Source organism: Mus caroli, unplaced genomic scaffold (assembly GCF_978045245.1).
Source record: "Mus caroli unplaced genomic scaffold, Mus_caroli_1 scaffold_16, whole genome shotgun sequence".
Classification (NCBI taxonomy): Eukaryota; Metazoa; Chordata; class Mammalia; order Rodentia; family Muridae; genus Mus; species Mus caroli.
Window position 1 is genome coordinate 30,685,320 of NW_028227271.1, and position 19,815 is coordinate 30,705,134.

The window sequence follows — 19,815 nt, forward strand, 5'->3', positions numbered from 1 at the left end:
GAAAGGGCACCAAAAGATAAATTCTTGGATTGTTTGGTTTTTGTTTTGTTTTTAACCCAGAATAAATGCAGGAAATCACTCCAGTATAGTGAGTGCCCTCAGAAATTGGGTCACTATGTGCTCTTGAGGAGAAGCTCAGAGTCGTCCTGACAGGATAAATGGGGTGAATTGGACTCCATTTGAAGATAACTGTGTCACTCGGGAGCTCCCACTAGCCCTCAGTGTGATTCCGATATGTATTTGCTGTGGTTGAAGGAGAGTGTTGGCCTAAGCAGGATCTCCCTTTGAATTCTGTAGTGCTTGATTAACATCCTACTGGTTTCCATAGGATTGTTAGTCTGTTTGCCTTCTGATAGACAAGCATGTGTGAGGACATGTTGGGCTACAATGTCACTTTTCCTTGTATAATTACATGTGAGCCAGATCTGAATCCTAGTATTCTGAGAAGGCCATTTGCACATTGTGGGTTTGGGGCACAGAATCCTGTTTTTTTGAAATGATGTTGAAGGCCAATCAATCAAGCATTTCAATTCACCCAACCTGTCTTGTTTTCTTCCAAACAGAGACAGATGACTATGCTGAGATCATCGATGAGGAAGACACATACACCATGCCCTCGAGTAAGTAGGCTGCTCGCTCCTCACTGTAAGAAGCTTTAGAGCACATCTGTCATTTGAGCACCTAACAGAAATGTTCTTTCAACTTTTAGGTAGAAGTCTTTGTGCCTATCCTAAAGTCAGAAGTTTGAAATACAGATACCAGAAATAAGTTTATTCATTCAATTGTAGAATTTTTGTCATATCATTTTCTGATTCTATATAATGTCTTCATTGATTATTTTGCCTTGATAGAAAATGAGTATTGTTTTAAATTTAAATGTATATGCAGTCACATTAAGTGGAATAGTATTTCAAGTTTAAATGTGTATATGCACTCACTGAATGGCTTGCTTTTCTCCCTAAAATTATCCTCATTGCTATTCACTAGCAGAAGCTAGCCCACTATTCAAGCAGCCCACTGGGAGGCCCTTTGATGGCCTACTCCAGCTTGGACATGTCATCATACCCTTTTCCACAGTGATTGTGCACCGTATTGGTGGAGGAAAATCTGCATGCCCTAGACCTGCCTGGGAGTATATTGTCCCTGTATATTGAAATAGATAATTCCTTGAATTTTCACTTTGGTGTATAAATCAATCAATCAAGACCCACATCTAGGCCTTAAAAATTAACTTGAAGATCAAATGACCTGATTTCATGTGTTTCAAAAGAGCTAGGTTCTGTACTCTTGTGGAATATTTTTAAAGTGTCCTTATTTGGATTTTCTGTATGCATTAGGGAGATCTTACCAAATAAAGAGAAAACAGGCAGACCTCTGAGGCCTGTAGTTCCCTGCTCGTGTCTACCTACCTTTTAAGAGTCGCTTTAACATCTAGGTGAAGGAATGGAGATGCAGTATGTAGGTTTGGGCCGCAAACAGCTACTTAAGACAATGAGTTCAACTTGAATTTACTATTTTGACTAGCCTTTAGTCATTTCTCCATTTCTTCAGAGAGCCCACATTTGTCTTTGTTATTTATAATTGACTAGGGAATACAAACATCTCTTATCCAGAATTTATGGAATACATAGTTAAATGTCTTTGAGTTAACTCAAAGATGGTTGTTATATGTGTTTAGTTTCTTTTTTATTCATTTTATTCATTTATTCATTAAAGTAATTAAGTAAATATTATTGAAATGTACTCTCCAAGTTTGTTGTTGTTAATCTAATTACTATTAGCAATTTCTAAGCAAGGTCTTCCACTTTTTTCTCTCTTTCTTAATTGCAATACAGAAAGCTATGGAATAGATGAAGGTAACAGGATCCTTTGATATAACTGCATATGCTTGCAATTGCCACGATGGAGTGATGGGGGTGTTTCAGTTTCAGTTAATATGTTTTCAAACTCGTTGTCATTGGTTTACTCATACTGTTAAATCAGTGGAGTTGCTGGCTAAATCGATTTTAAAGAGGAAGGAAAACAGCTGTCTAAAACTTGTGGGTGATCTGTTTGGTTTAGTTTTCTGACCCAGGTATCCGCTAACTCTTGCTGTTACGTTGGTAACACCAGAGATGCAGGGGAGGCATGAGATGATTCTTGTACTTGAAGTAGCCCAAAACTGAATATCTAATCCAACTAGAGTTTGGTTTGTCTGCATTCCTAGTAAATACTTTATTTCTATGTGCCTCAGCAGCCTGCTAAATAACTCCGTATAACTCATGATTTAATGTCTTAATTGGAGCACATACTCTCAGATGCTTATGCAGATATATTCAATGCAAAGTCATTTGAAATTCATTTCTAGAAACTACCTCTTTAAACTCTTTTAGCTCCATAAATAATCTAGAGATAGGATTATAATAAAGTAGAAAACTCTTAAACTTTGAAAAACTAGTTTACTCAAAAAGTTTAATGTTGCTTCTATACTTAGAAATTGCAGTAATTTAAAAAATAATTGCTTTAAATAATTTTAGAGCCTTCATATTCTAATACCTAAACCAATAGTGATTATTAATTATGCATAAAATGCATATTAGAGTAATTATTTAGAAAATTATCAGATAACCAAATCAATCAGAGATTTCTAAGCACAAAAATGGGCGAAAAATAAAAAAATCTACCATCAGTCAAACTCACTGTTTGGTAGTTCTACGAGAGTATCATACCTGATTATTAATAGTCTTTAAAATAACGTTTAAGAGGGTTCTACTCTGTTCAAAATTTTTTATGTTGATATGCTGCAAATGAAAATATATTCATGAATGGTAATCAGATAAATGTATCTATTGTGCTATACTCACATTTGGAATTCTGTGCCAGTTTATTTATGTGTGGGCCATGTTTTGCAGCCAGGGATTATGAGATTCAGAGAGAAAGAATAGAACTCGGACGCTGTATTGGAGAAGGTCAGTTTGGAGATGTACATCAAGGCGTGTACCTGAGCCCAGTAAGTCTTTACCACCACCAGAAATGAAGACTGAGTTGTGACTGTTTAAGTATATAAAGCTAGTGTTTACAGAATTGTGCAGCATGCCACCACAGTCAATTTTAGAACTCTTCTTCATCTAAGATACTTGATAGATACGTGCTCATGCTACACCTCCCTTCCAAGCTTCTGGAAGCCACTTGTCTCCTTTGTGCCTCAGTTTCCCTGCTGAGGACAGTTCATAGAAATGGGATCATACAGTATACAATCTTCTTCCCCTTCGTTGCTTTATAATATTCATTTATATACATTTACCACCTTTTATGCATCCTTTTTAAAATAATTTACTTTATGTGTATGAGTGTTTTGCCTGCATGTATATATGTCTACCATGTATTTTACTGATTTCTAAAGAGGTCAGAAGAGGATGTTGAATCCCCTAGAATTGGAGTTACAGACAGTTGTGAACTGACATGTGGATGCTGGGAATCAAAGCTGAGTCCTCCGGGAAAGCGGCTGGTCTTATTAACCAGTGAGCCATCACTCCAGACCCTGTTTATCTATTCTCCACTTATTGAATATCTAGGATGTTTTTACTTTTTGGCTATTGACGGCTGCTGTGAACATTGATATGTAGAGCTTCCTCATATAGTAGCTATGCTTAACTTTCTGACTATCAGTTTTCCAAAGCACTCTTCATGTTACAAGCCTCCTAGCCAAGATGTCTATATCTTCACTGGTACCCTTCATTTTGTCTCTTTTCTTTTTAGATTGATGGTATTTAAATTTGTGTTTTAGAATTACAGTATATATTTATTGAAGAAACTTTTTAAAACAAAAGTTGGTAGATGCACAGATGGTTGATAACAGCACAGAAATTGGCTCTTGTGCCATTCTTGGTGTAAACACTTGAGATAATGGCTTACCACCGAGTTTCCATAGCGGCCTTTTTCATACACTTTACCTAGACAGAAGAAAAAGCTCCCCGCTTGTCCTGTTGTGTAGTTGGAAGTGGTTCTGATGCCTTTCCTCTGTTTTTTTAAATGGAATTACATAATATATTGTTTACCACTCTACTTGGTGGTGGTGGGAGAGCTGGACTTAAAAATGAGGCAGACTAAAGTCTCGTGCAGTAGCCAACCTTATTCAGAACACCAGACAATATTCTCTCTCTCTTTTTTAAAAAAGATTTATTTATTAATTTTTTTTATGTGAATACACTGTAACTGTCTTCAGAAACACCAGAAGAGGGCATCAGATCTTATTACAGATGGTTGTGAGTCACCATGTGGTTGCTGGGAATTGAACTCAGGAAGTCTGGAAGAGCAGTCAGTGCTCTTAACCACTGAGCCATCTCTCTAGCCAACAATATTCTTGAGAGTTAAGAATCACATGAGTAAGGTGTTCAGTCACAAGGACAAGCCACACATGGCAAAACCATGTTTCTCCATAGAGGCATATAAATAACAACAGCTGAAATAAATCCACTTCTATCTGTTACACCTAGGAGGAGCACAAAAACGCATTCAAAGAAAAAGTCTGTGATTTCAAGAAACAGAGGAGATAAGACTTAGCTTGTTTTCTTGTAGTTTTCTCACACAACTCTATACATTTTTCCTATTTTTTTTTAATTTCAAGAAAACTATATCTGTATTTATTTTCATTGTCTTTACTCTGCCTTTTGAGGCCAAAATACAGCAGAAGGAAGCCTGGGTCTTAATTGGTAGAAAGTCTAAGCCTGGACATAGCTCTGCTTGATTGTGATGACAGGAAGTAGGGCTCATGGGTTTCTGTTACTAAATTGGGTAGGTGGGCTGCTTTTTTTTTTTTTTTCCAACAACTTATAAGTAAATTCCCAGACTTGTTACTCACACAGCAGCATTGGTAAACTCCCTCCATGTATCCCCCTGTTTTTAAAAAAAAAAAAAAAAAAAGAATCTGTCTTACATATAACAATCTTATACCTTCAGTCTGGTATTTACTATAGTTGTAAAATGTATTGTCTTCCTCAGAATAATAGCAGGAACCACCCCACCTTCTTTGGGATCCCTTTCTGATGTCTATCTTAACAGGAAGGAAAGCTGAATCTGTAACAGAGAGGGGGAGAGAGGGGGAGAGAGAGAGAGAGAGAGAGAGAGAGAGAGAGAGAGAGAGAGAGAGATGGGCATTGTGAGAAGATCCATTTTGCATTTTAAAAATGTCTTCCTGCGTGGTGGCGCACACCTTTAATCCCAGCACTTGGGAGGCAGAGGCCAGCCTGGTCTACAAAGTTCCAGGAAAGCCAGGGCTATACACAGAAACCCTGTCTCAAAACAAACAAACAAACAAAAAATCTTCCTGCTTTGTGCAGAGTTGTGGCAGAGGGTGTTGTAGCAAGGCAGCAGTGGCTGCCCTCCCTAGGGTCCTCTAGAGAACAACTTCAGTGGGATGTGTGTTGTGTATAAGAACAGCAGAACCTGCTCCTAAATTGCTGGATATAAGGGTAAGGGAAACAGAAGTTTAAAGCTTCATCAAGATGTCTTCTTTAAACAGCTGTGACTATGGTTTCATTTCAGAGATAGAGAAGACTATGGAACATACAGCTTTGACAGTCTTCTAGAGGCACAGAATAAAGCCTGTGTAGATACGAGTTAAGGAATTGGCTTCTGTGGTGATGGAAGCCAGCAAGTTCCAAGACCCCAGGTTAGCAAACTCAGAAGAACTGATGATGTTGCCCAAAGTCCAAAAGGAAAGGAAAAAGTAGTCAGTTTAAGGTCAGAAGATAGTAGTATCTCAGTTCCCACCTCTTTGTGAGAGTCTTCTGGGTGAGGCCTACATATTGGAAAGGACAACTCACAACCCAATGTTAACTCATTGGGGAACCAGTTGTGGAGGCACACACCTGTCATTCCCGGATTCAGGAAGCTGGGCAGGGGGACTGTAAGATCAAGGCAGCCTAGTCACACAGCAAAGTGAAACCTTGACCTTCAAAACAACCTCAAAAAAAAAAAAAATCCAGAAAAATACTGGTTTACATATCTCATTGCCTCATGAAATTGCACATAAAATCACTCGAGGGTGCTGTCTAGAGTTCCTTTTGGAGCGTGCGACCTTAAAAATACCTTTGTACCTGCAAGTGGACTCTGGAAGTGAGTAACTCCACTCTGTGAATACGGGCTCCTAGGAACAGTAAGGACAAGAGGTGCCAGTTCAGCATGTCAGTGACATAAAGTCCTAAGGCACAAGGTAAATTAGCCAAGTGCTTGAGAGGAATGAACCTAGGGCTGAATCCTGATGTTCCAACACCGAGAAGCTCAGAGTGATCTTTTTCCCTCAGCTGTCGTTAAGTCTAGTCCCTGTTGCTTGTGCCTGGAGCTTATGGTGACTATGAATTGCTGTGATTCACTTTTTAAGCAACTGCTTCTTGTCCAGCATGGTGTGTCACCTACTCTGCCTTCTAACATCTAATATTCCTTCTTTTGACTCATACTCAGTCTGCAGGACTTAGGTCCCAGTAATATATTCTCAGAAGGAAGGTAGCATAGTCCAATGGGAAACCTACAGAAAACACAGAAATGCTGAGAACTGGCAAAGAAAACCAAACACAGATCACACAACCCCATAGGAAACCAGAGAGCACAGTTCTCTTCACACCTAGCTGTTTTTAGGAAGAAAGGGATTCATAGAAGTCAAAGAGAAAACCGGGCATGGTGGGGCACACCTTTAATCCCGGCACTTGGGAGGCAGAGGCAGGCAGATTTCTGAGTTCGAGGCCAGCCTGGTCTACAGAATGAGTTCCAGGACAGCCAGGACTACACAGAAAAACCCTGTCTCGAAAAAACAAAAACAAGAGAGAGAGAGAGAGAGAGAGAGAGAGAGAGAGAGAGAGAGAGAGAGAGAGAGAGAGAAAGAGAGAGATTCATAACAGCATTATACTGTGACCTTTGTCCTTAGGTGTGCCTCTGCCCGGGTTATTAATCAATACTTCATAGGGTAAGGACAGGAGTTAGGCGATAAAGACAGTGGGGATGGGGTGACTTGACATTTGCCAAGCCTTTATAAAGCCCTGACAGATCCACTTCACTTTCTTGCTCTTTTCTTCATTGCTTAGTGACAGAATGTGAGGCATAAGATAAAGAAAGGTGAATTATGTTTTTGACAAATATAATGTCTGCCCATGTTCATCCATACTGTGCCCTTGATTCACTCAGAACCACAGAGCATGTCTTTTTTCATGTTCCTTTTATCTTTTAAGCTTCATCCTTTGAACTTATTGAAGACAAACTCTGGCTTTTAGAACTACACATCTTCTTGGGTTTTCTCCTGTTCTGTGGCTCATACTTTTCTAGTCTCCTTCACCATTTTCTCTTTTTTTTTCTCTGACTTTTTATTTCTGTGGAGCTGCAAAGCATAGTCCTGAACCTACTGACTCTTCTGATGATCCACAGTCCCAAGGATCAGACTGTCGTAATGCCTCTGGTGCCCCAGCTATCTCAACAGTGTCCTTGCTTATCATATTTAGAGACCTTCAACTTCTTATTTCTCCTTCCACATTATTAGTTCCTCTGGTCAAAACCTGAATTCACTCTCTCCTAGCAAACCAAGAGACACCTTTGCTGAACCTTGAGGAAAAAAAAAAATCCACATGCCTAGCCCTCCTCCCACTTCCACTGATGCCCACTGCCCAGGCAACCATAGCTTGTTGTCCAGGTTCTAGCAGTAACCACCTATACCACTCTCCATGCTTGACTTGACTTTATATATCATCTCTCAGCAGCAGATGGAGCTAGAGTATCCTTTCCACACCCAAATGGTCAGAGCTATAGGTTCAGTTAGGCATGGTGACTCATGCTTACATTCTCAGTGTGGAAAGGCTGCTTCAGGAAGATTGCTGCTAATTTGAGACTATCCTAGACAATGTGTTCAACCCTCCTGACCACACCCAAGCTATCATCCTCCTGAAATGAAAACCAAGTCTTTATATTAACTTAGAAATGCATACATCCCCTCCCCTCTTTTTCTGGCTCCTAGGTTCCCGTCTCAGTATTTATACCTTTATACATTCTGCTCTTACAGTCTTGCTACATCACCCCCATCCCCAAATCCTTTGAGCTTCCATGTTTCCATGTTCACCATTTCTTAAACAGCATGTCACTTCCCCACTTTACTATGACTGGCTCCCTCTTCTTGGAAGCTTTGTCTTCCTCGCATCTGTTCAGTGAAGTATTCCTCAGGTAGCTGACACCCCTTTGTCTCCCATGTTCTGCCTGATCTACTCCTGTCTTCCAAAATGCTGTTCTAATATATTGTGAAATAACTGTACTTTATCATTGGGGTTTTGCACTGGAATGCCAGCCAACCTTTAAAAGCAGTTTGTTCACTTGTGTGCCCCAAGAACCCAGGATAGCACCTACCCTATCGCACATACTCAGCATCTGGTACATGCATAAGTGACTTGCCTGTGGCATTTCACATGTGTATCCATTTCACTCTGGAATTTCATACAGAATATTCTTAACTCTCTGATTTTATAGTTCCAGTTCTGTCTGACCACAAGTCCACAGTTACAAAACTCTGTGTGTGTGTGTGTGTGTGTGTGTGTGTGTGTGTGTGTGTGTGTGTTGACTAATATGGAGAATCTTTTTGCATGTATGAGTGATTCTGTAATTTCCCTAACACAGGAGAATCCAGCTTTGGCTGTTGCAATCAAAACATGTAAAAACTGTACTTCGGACAGCGTGAGAGAGAAGTTCCTTCAAGAAGCCTGTAAGTTTGTTGAAACTTCTGTGGAATTCAATTTCACTTTTTACCTAAATCTAGCTGTCTTTGCAGGAAAGATGCTTTTACTTTTATAAGTATTATTCACCTTGCAAACTAATGTCTAAATTTAACAGATTTTCATAGGCAGACATGTTTATATGCAGAGGAAGATGGCACATTCCCTTTGTTATTTGGTTCCTGAGCATTTCGTATCTTTGGCTGGAGTTGGTGCATTCACATAAATGGCTCTAGCCCAGATCCTGCCAGGTTCCATGAGTACAGAGGTAACTATGGCAGCAGTTACAACCTGATGGAGCCCATAAGCTACAGATGAGTCAGGATAATGACTAGCTTCCTGCCCTATGTAATCAGACAGAAACCCCAGGAGAGGCTTCCTGTGACAGCTTCCTGGGTGACTTTAGCTTGAAATGATTTCCACCACCCCACTCACAGCCTTCTGGCCTAGGTGTGTACATCCGGTAGTGAGGCTGTCTCAGATGAGCTGTGCATTATGAGCCTTCTCTCCTCAAAGGTTAGTGGTAAAGAATAGGATCTTGTCTAGCTTGTATACATCAAACACCCTGATGTCCCCTTTCCTCTCATAGGATTTCTCTATTCTTAGCCTTCAAGTCCCTGCCTCCTGCCAGCCACTGTCATTCTCACAGAACCACATTCTGCTCCTCTTGAGAGTTCCTGCTTAAATACATAAAATGATCACATGTGCTTATTATCTGTCTCTCCTCTAGACTTTACATTCTGTGGGGACAAGGGCTATGTACTCAATACTCTGCACAGAGACCAGTGTAGGGCTTGGCCTGGGGAAGGCAATCGGCATGTTTGCCTTAGTACAGAACCCCAGTGATGTTCAGCACACAAACATTGGATGGATCTCTTAAGACATTACTGCAGAATTTGGTTATATATTTCTGTAGAAATAGCCAGGTTAGATTAAGACTGTTTTCATCTTTTGAAGGTTTGATAATTGCTTCTTCAGGAAATACGACAGATGTAGTGTAGCTGACACACAAATCGCACCCCCCACCTCCAGGCAATAACAAGCTGTAAGATAGGGGAGATGGCCTAAGTCCAGAAAACATAAACTGTGGCCAGATAGGAAAGATTTCAGCTTCAATGACAATGTAGCTTACATCCTAGCTCTCCAACCCCATCAGTGCTACAGAAACACAGATGGTGCATAAAGGAAGGCAAGGCAAGGTTGCAGTGAGCTTGCTTTATAAGCAAGAGATAGCACTTCATCCACTATCTGGATAGATAAGTGACAGGCTAAACTTCACCTGGGGTTTTTAGTGTAGTGTGACAGTTTCTCAGTGACTGCAAGACCCTCCTCAGCTCCTTATTCTGTGCTCTGTATTATCAACACTAATTATTTCAAAGGAAATAAAAAGTCCTGATAATGATCTTGATGTCATAGAAAACCAGAGGTGATAACAGATGCCCTGGGTACCTAGAAAATTTTCACAAAATAACAGTGATTAAGCAGTGACATGAATTTAACAATATCAAATTTGGTGATATACTTTTAATGTTTATTCTCTATGTATTTTATATGTTAGATACAAACAAGGAAGGGCTGGATAGGTGGCTCAGTAGTTAAGCACGTGTACTACTGCTTGCAAAGGACCTGGGTTCAGTGTCCTGCACCCACATTAGGTGGTTCACAACTGCCTGTAAGTCTAGCTCCTGAGAATCTGACTTCCTCTTCTGTCCTTTCTGAACACCTGCACTCACATATGCATGCTCACTCACAGACAGATACTTTTGCTGTTATTTCTTTGTTTGACATCCTTTTGTTTTTGTCTTTGCATTTTAGGAATGTCAAGTCCTATGTTTCCAAGTAGTTGCCTTTAAAACTTGAAGTTTCTTTTAAGGTTCTGAAACTCTCTTAAGGTTAGCTTTTGTTTTGATGCTAGAGAGTTGTAGAAACTATGAATGATTTTGTGCCATATATTCTGGGTCCTCTTGGGCTCATTCAGGTGGTCAAGCCCTGTTACTTCTGTAAATGTCACCTGACATGGGTTCCTTCTGAAAGGTAGTGTTTAGTCACAGTACAACATGGCAGCCAGACAGCATCTAGAGTTTCTCTTTCATATATGTCCTTAGACCTTATGTGAGAATTGGTCTTCGTTAGGGGCCTGAGAGCAGCCATTTATACTGAGGAGAACAATAGGTGTTGGCGCTATTTATCTTCAAGATGGAAGTCTCTGTGGTTGCTGGTGGATAGCTCTAGGGCCCCCTTTTTCACCTTATTTTCTCTCTAGAATGGGTTGTATCTGGTGTCCTCATGGTGCCGTGTTACTTGTAATGCCAGCTTTCACCCACATTCAGTCAGGATTGACGTGTGGCATTGAGCACAAAGTTTTTATGCTTTTGGCCTTGTGTGTGAATTGAAATAGCTTAAAGAAACTGAAAAGGCTTAAAGAGATTAATGTGAGACCACTTTTCCCCCAGTAACAATGCGTCAGTTTGACCATCCTCACATCGTGAAGCTGATTGGAGTCATTACAGAGAACCCCGTCTGGATAATCATGGAGTTGTGCACACTTGGAGAGGTAAAAAGACCCCAGGCTGACCAGCCATTGGTGGCAACAGACTTAGAGCTGCTGTGTGAGAACCCTCACTTGCATAACACAAGTACACTGGTCACATCCCCAAATATTAGTATGCTTTTCATTCAGAGGCTGTGGTGTAAATGTGTCCATCATTTGAGCTGGGCATGATAGAGCACAGTTGTAGTCCTTATTTTTTGTGAGACTGATGAGGATTGATCATTTGACCCCAGGAATTTGAGGCCAATCTGGACAATACAGGATAAGACTCCCATCTTCAGAATAAAATGAAATAAAATCTTCACCATTACATTCCAAGATAGTCCCCCTCCTCAGCCCTGGCAGCAGTTTCCTGTCCATCTAGGTGTATGAGTGAAAGAGGTGACCACAGATGCCCAGATAATTTCCTCATGTGCCTTTGCCTGAAGAACTAGGCCAGTGATCTGAGGATGGGGAAGCAGTGGTAAATCCAAGCAGCTTCTTAATCCTTCTGAGAGTCCACGTGTAGTCTCTCAGACTAACCCATTACTCAGTTTCTTTGAAAACTATGAGTAAGAGAGTGTCATTGGTCCTGTTTGACATTCTCCAAAACATGGAAACTAATCAGTCATCACCTCTACCTAGAACAAGGTGGGATGGAAGCAGATCCTGAGATCCACCCAGGCTGCTGAGTCAGACCTCAGCTGGGCAGGGAGGTGGCCAGCACTCACTTTACACCCCCCCCTCCCCTCCTTCTGTCCATGTTCCACATCAGTTGGAGGGTGACATATGGTTTGGATTTACAGGTTTGCTGTTTTATTATGCTTTTGCTTTTAAGGAGTTTGCTAAATGCTTCCCTTTTACTTACTTTTTTTTTTTTTTTTTGGTAGAAATTGGGGTCTTCATGATAAAACTCCGTATAAGCATCTAGCTGAATGAATGGTTCAGTGATAAGACTGTTTAGCTCAGTGGGAGAAACACCCAGTGTGTGACCATTCTAGATTTCTACATCCAAACCATGGATGAGAAAAGAAAGTGGACTCCTTCTTCTCCTGTCTTATCCTCAAACACTCCCTGAAAGCACAGCAAAGCACAGTAGGGGTAGATGGAGTGTGCTGTGTGCTGTGCTTGAAGGAGTGGCTGTCCTTTGGTTTTCTCGTATTACTGTCTACTAGTGCTTTACAGCATCCTGTTTTCTTTTCCTTCCTCAGGCCTATTTTTTTTGCATGTTTTAGAAGTATGTAGTCATAAAAATTATATTTTTTAAAAAGATTTATTTATTTTATGCATATGAGTACATTGTAGCTGTTGTCAGACATACTGGAAGAGGGCATAGGATCACATTACAGATGGTTGTGAGTCTCCATGTGGTTGCTGGGAATTGAACTCAGGACCTCTAGAAGAGCAGTCAGTGCTCTAAACTGCTCAGCCATCTCTCCAGCTCAGAGATTCTAATTTTTAAAAGATTTTTAAATAATAATTGTTTGATCTTTTGTACTTTTATCAAAGAAGAACTAAAGTATAGAACAATTTAAAATCCTTTTTTGAGAAGTGGGCATGGTGATTCATGCCTTTAATCCTCGTGCTCAGGAGGCAAAGGCAGGCAGATCACTATGTGTTGGAGACCAACCAGAGTTACATAGCAAGATTTTGTCTCATAAAAAAAAATTACATAAAACAAAGATGCATTTGGGAACCTTCACAGTAATGTTTTGTGCTGTTAATATCTATACTCTGTTTCTAATTCTCCTTTTTGTCTTGGCCATTGTTTCAAAAGCTGAGGTCATTTTTGCAAGTAAGAAAATACAGCTTGGACCTGGCATCTTTGATCTTATATGCCTATCAGCTTAGTACAGCACTCGCGTATCTGGAGAGCAAAAGATTTGTTCACAGGTAAGGCATTCGTAAAGCTGTTTCATTGCCTTCTGATAAGGGGTAAGCAGTATACAAGTATATTAGCTTTTCTTATCACTAATGGAAACAACTGCAGGAAGAAAGGATTTATTATGGTTTGTGGTTTCAAGGGGTCTGGCCATGATTGTAGGAAAGGAACGGTAGTGGAAGTAGCTCTGTCTGTAGCATCAGGAAGTAGCCTGGAACCAATTGACCACGACCTGTCCTAGTGACCTCCTTTTCCACTTAGGTCCCATCTCTGAACAGTTCTGCAAGCTCCCAAAACAAGCCAGCATTAGCTGGGAACCAGGTGTTCAAACACATCTGCCAGTGGGAGGATGTTTCAGCATTAAACCCTTAACAGTGAGAAACAAGGAAAGAAGTTACTCTCTGCATACTGTACACAAATACTTGTGTATTATTTGAGTCTACTGTTCATTCATTTAAAAGTCAGGCATTGAGTCAGTCATGCTGTTAATCCCAGAATTTGGGAGGCAGAAACAGGTAGATCTCTGTGAGTTCCAGGATCTACATAGTTAGGCTCTGTCTCCAAAGATGGGGCAGGGTTGTCGGGTATATTATGTCCTTTGAGAGGGAATAGTCATGGCATGTCAACAGACAAAAGATTGTTGTCATAAACCAGCCATGGAGGCTCACACCATTAATCCCAGTATCTGAGGGGTTGATGCTAGAGGAGTTGCATGGATTCTAGGCCAGCATGGGCTGCAGTGAGGCTGTCTCAACCTGCCCTGGAAGTGCTCCTTCTGTCCCTTTTCTTGTATGATGCTTTCAAGATGTTTGTTCCTTCCCCAAACATTACTCCAGAGCCTGTTCTTTTTGTTTGTTTGTTTGTTTCTTTTTTCTCTTCTTCTTCTTCTTTTTTTTTTTTTTTTTTTGGTTTTTTGAAACGATTTCTCTGTATAGCCCTGCTGCTATCCTGGAACTCACTTTGTAGACCAGGCTGGCCTCGAACTCAGAAATCCAACTACCTCTATCTCCCAAGTGCCAGGATTAAAGGCTTGTGCCACTGCCACCACTGCCCGACCAGAGCCTGTTCTTGTGGAACAGTAAATGCATTGAAATGACCCCAAAACAGATAATGCCTGGGTTGTGGCAGAATATCTAAATGTTGTGAAGTTACATAGTTGTCAATCTTCAGAATATCATTTAGAATTTGCAGCTTTGGGTTGGAACACAAGTGAAAGTTCCTAAGTTCTAAGGATCATGGCTGAGTTACTATTTTGATGTCCAATATTATAGCAGACTGTATTGTAAAAGTTATTCTAAACAAGTGCTTACAGAGAACTCTGGAGAGTTCTACTGACCAGGTATCATTGCCTGTCACTGTGTGAGTTTATTGAGGTGATGAGTATTTTCAGGGTTTGAGAATACATTTCACAATTATTCCTAAGGATAATCAACTCATTCTTACAAATATCCTCTAGAAGGAATACATATGAAGTGAAACAACTTACGAATCTCTTCATATTGTATATGAACTGTTTTTCAAAATACCTCCCTGTACTCCTGTATGTAACGATTCTGAGTTGATGGGACTGTTTTAACTGTGCTTACTGCCCTCAATTGTTCTTGATTAGGGACATTGCTGCTCGGAATGTTCTGGTGTCTTCAAATGATTGTGTAAAATTAGGAGACTTTGGATTATCTCGATATATGGAAGACAGTACTTACTATAAAGGTAAGAAACCAGGGCAACAAATGAAAAATGGGCTCCGAATCATTGATACTTGGGTTGCTTGTGGGAAGAATGAGTTTTTGACAGGGTTTCATTATTGTAGCCTGGACTAGTCTCAAAACTTGTAACCTTTCTGCTTTAGTCTTCTAAATCCTAGACTTACACCTATATGTCAACACATGAAGATTTTAATGCATTTTTTTTTTGAGGATGTGTGCCGTGATGTGTTTACTGAGATCCAAGACCAGTGTAATAGAGTAAGTTTGGCCTTGTGAGCCAAAGGTGCTTGAAACTTTTAGACAATCGCAACCCAGAGCTCACCTCCAAATAACTCAAAACAGACTAAGACTTAGTTATGAGACATACAGATGTAAAATTAGAAGAAACAACATAACTCTTTGAGATCTGAGTTTAACAGGGACTCTTAAACATGCCACCAAAAACAAAGTTTATTAAAATATAAAATTGATAGATCCAATCATGCTGAAATTGTGTTTGTTTTATAAAGGATGAATGACAAGGTACAAAGCAGGAGAAAAATATTTGCGAAGAACATAAATGACAAATGGTAGTCTCCAGAATATGGGAAGAGCTCTTTTTTTTAATATTTTTTTATTACATATTTTCCTCAATTACATTTCCAATGCTATCCCTAAAGTCCCCCATACCCTCCCCCCCACTCCCCTACCCACCCATTTCCACTTTTTGGCCCTGGCGTTCCCCTGTACTGGGGCATATAAAGTTTGCGTGTCCAATGGGCCTCTCTTTCCAGTGATGGCCTACTAGGCCATCTTTTGATACATATGCAGCTAGAGTCAAGAGCTCCAGGGTACTAGTTAGTTCATAATGTTGTTGCACCTACAGGGGAAGAGCTCTTAAATGTAAAGAAAGGATGCATTTAATCCTGGACAAAAATATGAGTTCACAAAGACTGTTCATCGTCTTAACCACTAGGAAAATACAAGTTCAAGCCCCTGAAGGATACTATTACACACTCATCAGAATTGCTAAAAGAAAAGTAGTGCCAGTACAGTAGAGAAACAGATACGGGGAAACACATTATTTGTTGCTTATGAAAGTGAAAAGGGGGACTGGAGAGATGGCTCAGTGGTTAAGAGCACTGACTGCTCTTCCGAAGGTCCTGAGTTCAAATCCCAGCAACCACATGGTGGTTCAGAGCCATCCATAATGAGATCTTCTGGAGTGTCTAAAGACAGTACAGCGTATTTACATATAATAAATAAATAATTCTTTAAAAAAAAAATGAAAGGAAAAGAAAAAGAAAGTAAAAAGGTGTAGAACTTATCACACAGCTCCCGGTATGACAGAACAGTTTTTTCATGGGCATTGATACAAAGAAGTAAGACCTAGTTTCACACCAGACCTCAAGTACTAATTCAGCTTAGTGATGGGCTGCCTGTTTACTGCCCTGGTCTGATTCCCAGCCTTCACTAACCCCAACTCATTTCAGTTCAGACCAGAGTTCTTCTCCCAGTAGACCCATTACTTCATGAATTGTAGAAATAGTTTGGCTATTTTAATCTACATTTTTCACTATCTTGAAATGCATTTCATATCTAGTACAAATCTTCACTGGTCCTAAAATTTTACTATAGAGCTAAATTCCAAGTTCCTCTGTATAAAGACCAAAATTCCACATCATTTGAACATTTAACAGTGCCTGGCAATACAGAAATGGATGCTCACAGTCATCTATTGGATGGATCACAGGGCCCCCAATGGAGGAGCTAGAGAAAGTACCCAAGGAGCTGAAGGGGTCTGCAACCCTATAGATGGAACAACAATATGAACTAACCAGTACCCCCCAGAGCTCCTGTCTCTAGCTGCATGTGTAGCAGAAGATGGCCTAGTTGGCCATCATTGGGAAGAGAGGCCCCTTGGTTTTGCAAACTTTATATGCTCCAGTACAGGGGAACACCAGGGCCAAGAAGTGGGAGTGGGTGGGTAGGGGAGCAGGGTGTGGGGGAGGGTATGGGGACTTTCGGGATATCATTTGAAATGTAAATGAAGAAAATATCTAATAAAAAATTGAAAAAGAAAAGATAGTCAGCTAACAAAATCCATATAAACACCATATCAGAATGATCAGAATTGATCAGAGAGTCTTGCTACTTACAGAGTAAGGCCTATAGAGTGTGTGCTTGTTCCTGCCTGCTCTGTACACTTCCCTCCCCATGCTCCCCACTGTGTTTCTCCTCAGTGCATGGTGGGACAATTGACCAATTCTTTGTTTGTTACTCCCGGGACCACATCTGACTGTGCTTTTTTGCCTGCCTTCAAGAATGAGAGTCACTTGAGGAAAAGTGCCCTGTGTGTCCCACTCAGCATCTGGAGCATTAACGAAGTTATGCCTCACCCCTAGTAGGAAGGAGTGTTTTCAGGATTGCTTTGATATATTTATCATTCAATCGCTTCTTCCTGCTCTGCACATATCAGTGAAGATATAATCAATCTTGATTCTCCATCAATTCCAGCTTTGTTCATTCACATCTTTGGTAGAGTTTATGACTCCACATTAACACTTGGAATGATTTTTGTAGTCACTCAGGGTATGCGTAAGGCAATAAAAACTTTGAGCTTTCCTAGGCTCTACATTTCTATCTGAGGTCTGAGCCAGAGGACTTGATCAGGAGGCAGAGAATAACTCTGGCTTCTGTGAGCAAAGCAACTCCAGGCAACTGACTTAGTGGGTTTGAGCCTTGTTTATAAAGAATAGAACCCCCAAGCATGATTCATTTTAGGATTTAAGGTTAATATGTTTCTTTGTATTTGCTGGAAGCACAGTGTTGTGTCTGGGTCAGCTTGGTAGAGCATAACTGGTCTAGCAGGAGTGGAATGTATAGGCTTTACACGGGGCATTTGGAGAGCAAGGATCCCAGTTGCAGGTGAATGTGCTCCAGGATACTGTGAAGCCTCATATCATGGGCTGTGTGTTCTTCCTAACATGCACAGATTCAGCCTCAAATGGAAAGGGGAGAGCATCCAAGTTTCTTGTCTACCCCACATATACTTTTCACCCTGCAAAGCACCAAGTAAAAGAGTCATTCTCCCAAAGAAATGGATGCCTATGGGTCAGAGCTGATGCTTTTTATTTTGATGCTGAAAATCTTGACTAGCTTTGTTACTACTCAATTAGCTAACAAAGAAAATTCATTTTCTGAAATTAATCTTCTAGCTTCCAAAGGAAAATTACCTATTAAATGGATGGCTCCAGAGTCAATCAATTTTCGACGTTTTACCTCAGCTAGTGACGTGTGGATGTTTGGTGAGTATTTTTTTTTTTTTTTAAGTAAACTTCGCTGTACTCTGCAAAATAAAACTAGCATCACCTAAAACTTAGCATCTTCAGAGTGAGCATCCCTTGTCAGACGCTGAGGTCTGACAGCGTCTGTGGTCAGTATGGCCTGTCGTCACTGTTCCTGCTCTTTTCTGTCTGCCGTCCCCAAAGGAGCAGCTGCTTGTTTTCCTCTTTCTGTTCGCTTTCGTTCTCTCCCACTGTTGCCAGCGTGTAGGCTCTTCTGGCTCAGTGAGTTGCTGCTAGCCCAAAGCATTTGTATTTGTTCTCTGTCTTGTTCTGAAGCTGCCTGTCTCCGGGCTTGGGAGCTGGCTCTTCATCTCCTTTGCCTTGGTCTTTACACACATTCTTTCCCCCTTGCTCTGTTGACTATATTGTATTGAAAGTGTGGATGCTTAAACACTTTCTGTGCTTGTAAAGTAACTGATTCCTCTTACTGTCTCCAAAACCGTCTTACCTGATGTTGGTCTTTCTGCCTGGAATTCCTGATTCTTACTCCTCCTCAGCTGAACCCTGTCTGACCTAAAATGTCCCCACTTTTGGGAAGTTTCACATAGCAGGTATCTCTCTACACTCTGCTTTTCCTTCTGTCGCTGATGCTCACCTGTGGCTCTTGTGGGTAGTCTTGAGTGAAGTCATCTCTGTAAAGTATGAAACTGCTTCAGAACAGAAATATAATAGTTGTTTATTTAACTTCTGTAAGTAAAGTTAACCATAGATATCAAATAAGCATTCTTTTTCTTTTGTCCGAATGCTGTGGATTTTAATCCATTTAGCTTTTAGGCAGGGTTTTAGTTGAAGGCTCTGGGTTCGGTCAGTACAAGTGCTAGGTGGACTTGGCCATGTAAACCACAAGGCAAGATGTTCGCTCATCTTCTCAGGGACTCTGTGCTTCACAGGCTAAATGCCTCTTCCTGCACATTTTAACATTTTTGGAATACCTTAAGATTTTATAGTTGGTGTTCATCAGGACATGTTTTAATGCAGCTGTACTTGCTGTCTCGTGTGGACTTTGCTAGAGTTTAAGCTGTATTGTTACTTTGTTGTATGATCGTTTTAAGAGAGGTTTTTTGGTAAGAAAATCTAAATGGTAAGAAAAGATTATCTCATAAGTACACTGGCATTGTTTTCCCATCTTGCCATAAATGTTTACTATTTATAATCAGTGTCATCATAGATTTGACTTTAAAAAATACAGTATTTAAAGAAATGTAAAACCATTTTGGAAATTAAGGATGAGACATGTAAATTTCAAAAAAGGTGCTTGGAGACATGATACAGTAGTACCATGGCGGATAATACTGTCCTGGTTCCCAGAGAGCAAGGAGCTCTGTCTTCAGCAGCGAGTTATTTTTGTCAGGGACTCTTTACAAATTTAGTTCATAGAACTAAATTTGGGGCCAATTTGAGAATCTGGTTCCAATGAACACATAATATGGCTTGCCTCCTTAGAGGCAAACTTCACTCTGCCCAGTCTGTACCTTCCTCTCAGGACCTTATTTTTAAATGTGTGCTTGAGGATAGGAATAGATACAGGAAAAGCTCTTTAGAACTGGTCTGTCCAGAAGGCACGAGGGGGTAAGGAGGGTCAGAATACAGAGTGGCCCTGACGGGATTCAGAGAGAGACCTGCGCACCATGCCACTGGGCTGCTTCCC

The 19,815-nt window shown here is 40.5% G+C and overlaps 1 protein-coding gene across 10 annotated transcripts in view; it reads left to right on the forward strand.

The window, feature by feature from the left end:
* The window catches only part of Ptk2 (protein tyrosine kinase 2), a 201,255-nt gene that overhangs the window by 132,709 nt on the left and 48,731 nt on the right, over positions 1-19,815 (forward strand). For 7 of the 10 annotated variants that reach the window (XM_085832008.1, XM_029470110.2, XM_085832006.1 and 4 more), the window contains 8 exons: positions 564-620; positions 1,836-1,856; positions 2,892-2,989; positions 8,629-8,713; positions 11,177-11,277; positions 13,031-13,146; positions 14,745-14,845; positions 18,039-18,128. In XM_085832008.1, coding sequence (XP_085688134.1) covers positions 564-620; positions 1,836-1,856; positions 2,892-2,989; positions 8,629-8,713; positions 11,177-11,277; positions 13,031-13,146; positions 14,745-14,845; positions 18,039-18,128 — 669 coding nt within the window. The remainder of the gene's footprint in view (positions 1-563; positions 621-1,835; positions 1,857-2,891; positions 2,990-8,628; positions 8,714-11,176; positions 11,278-13,030; positions 13,147-14,744; positions 14,846-18,038; positions 18,129-19,815) is intronic. The other 3 variants (XM_029470112.2, XM_029470115.2, XM_021183063.3) reach the window with 1 other exon arrangement.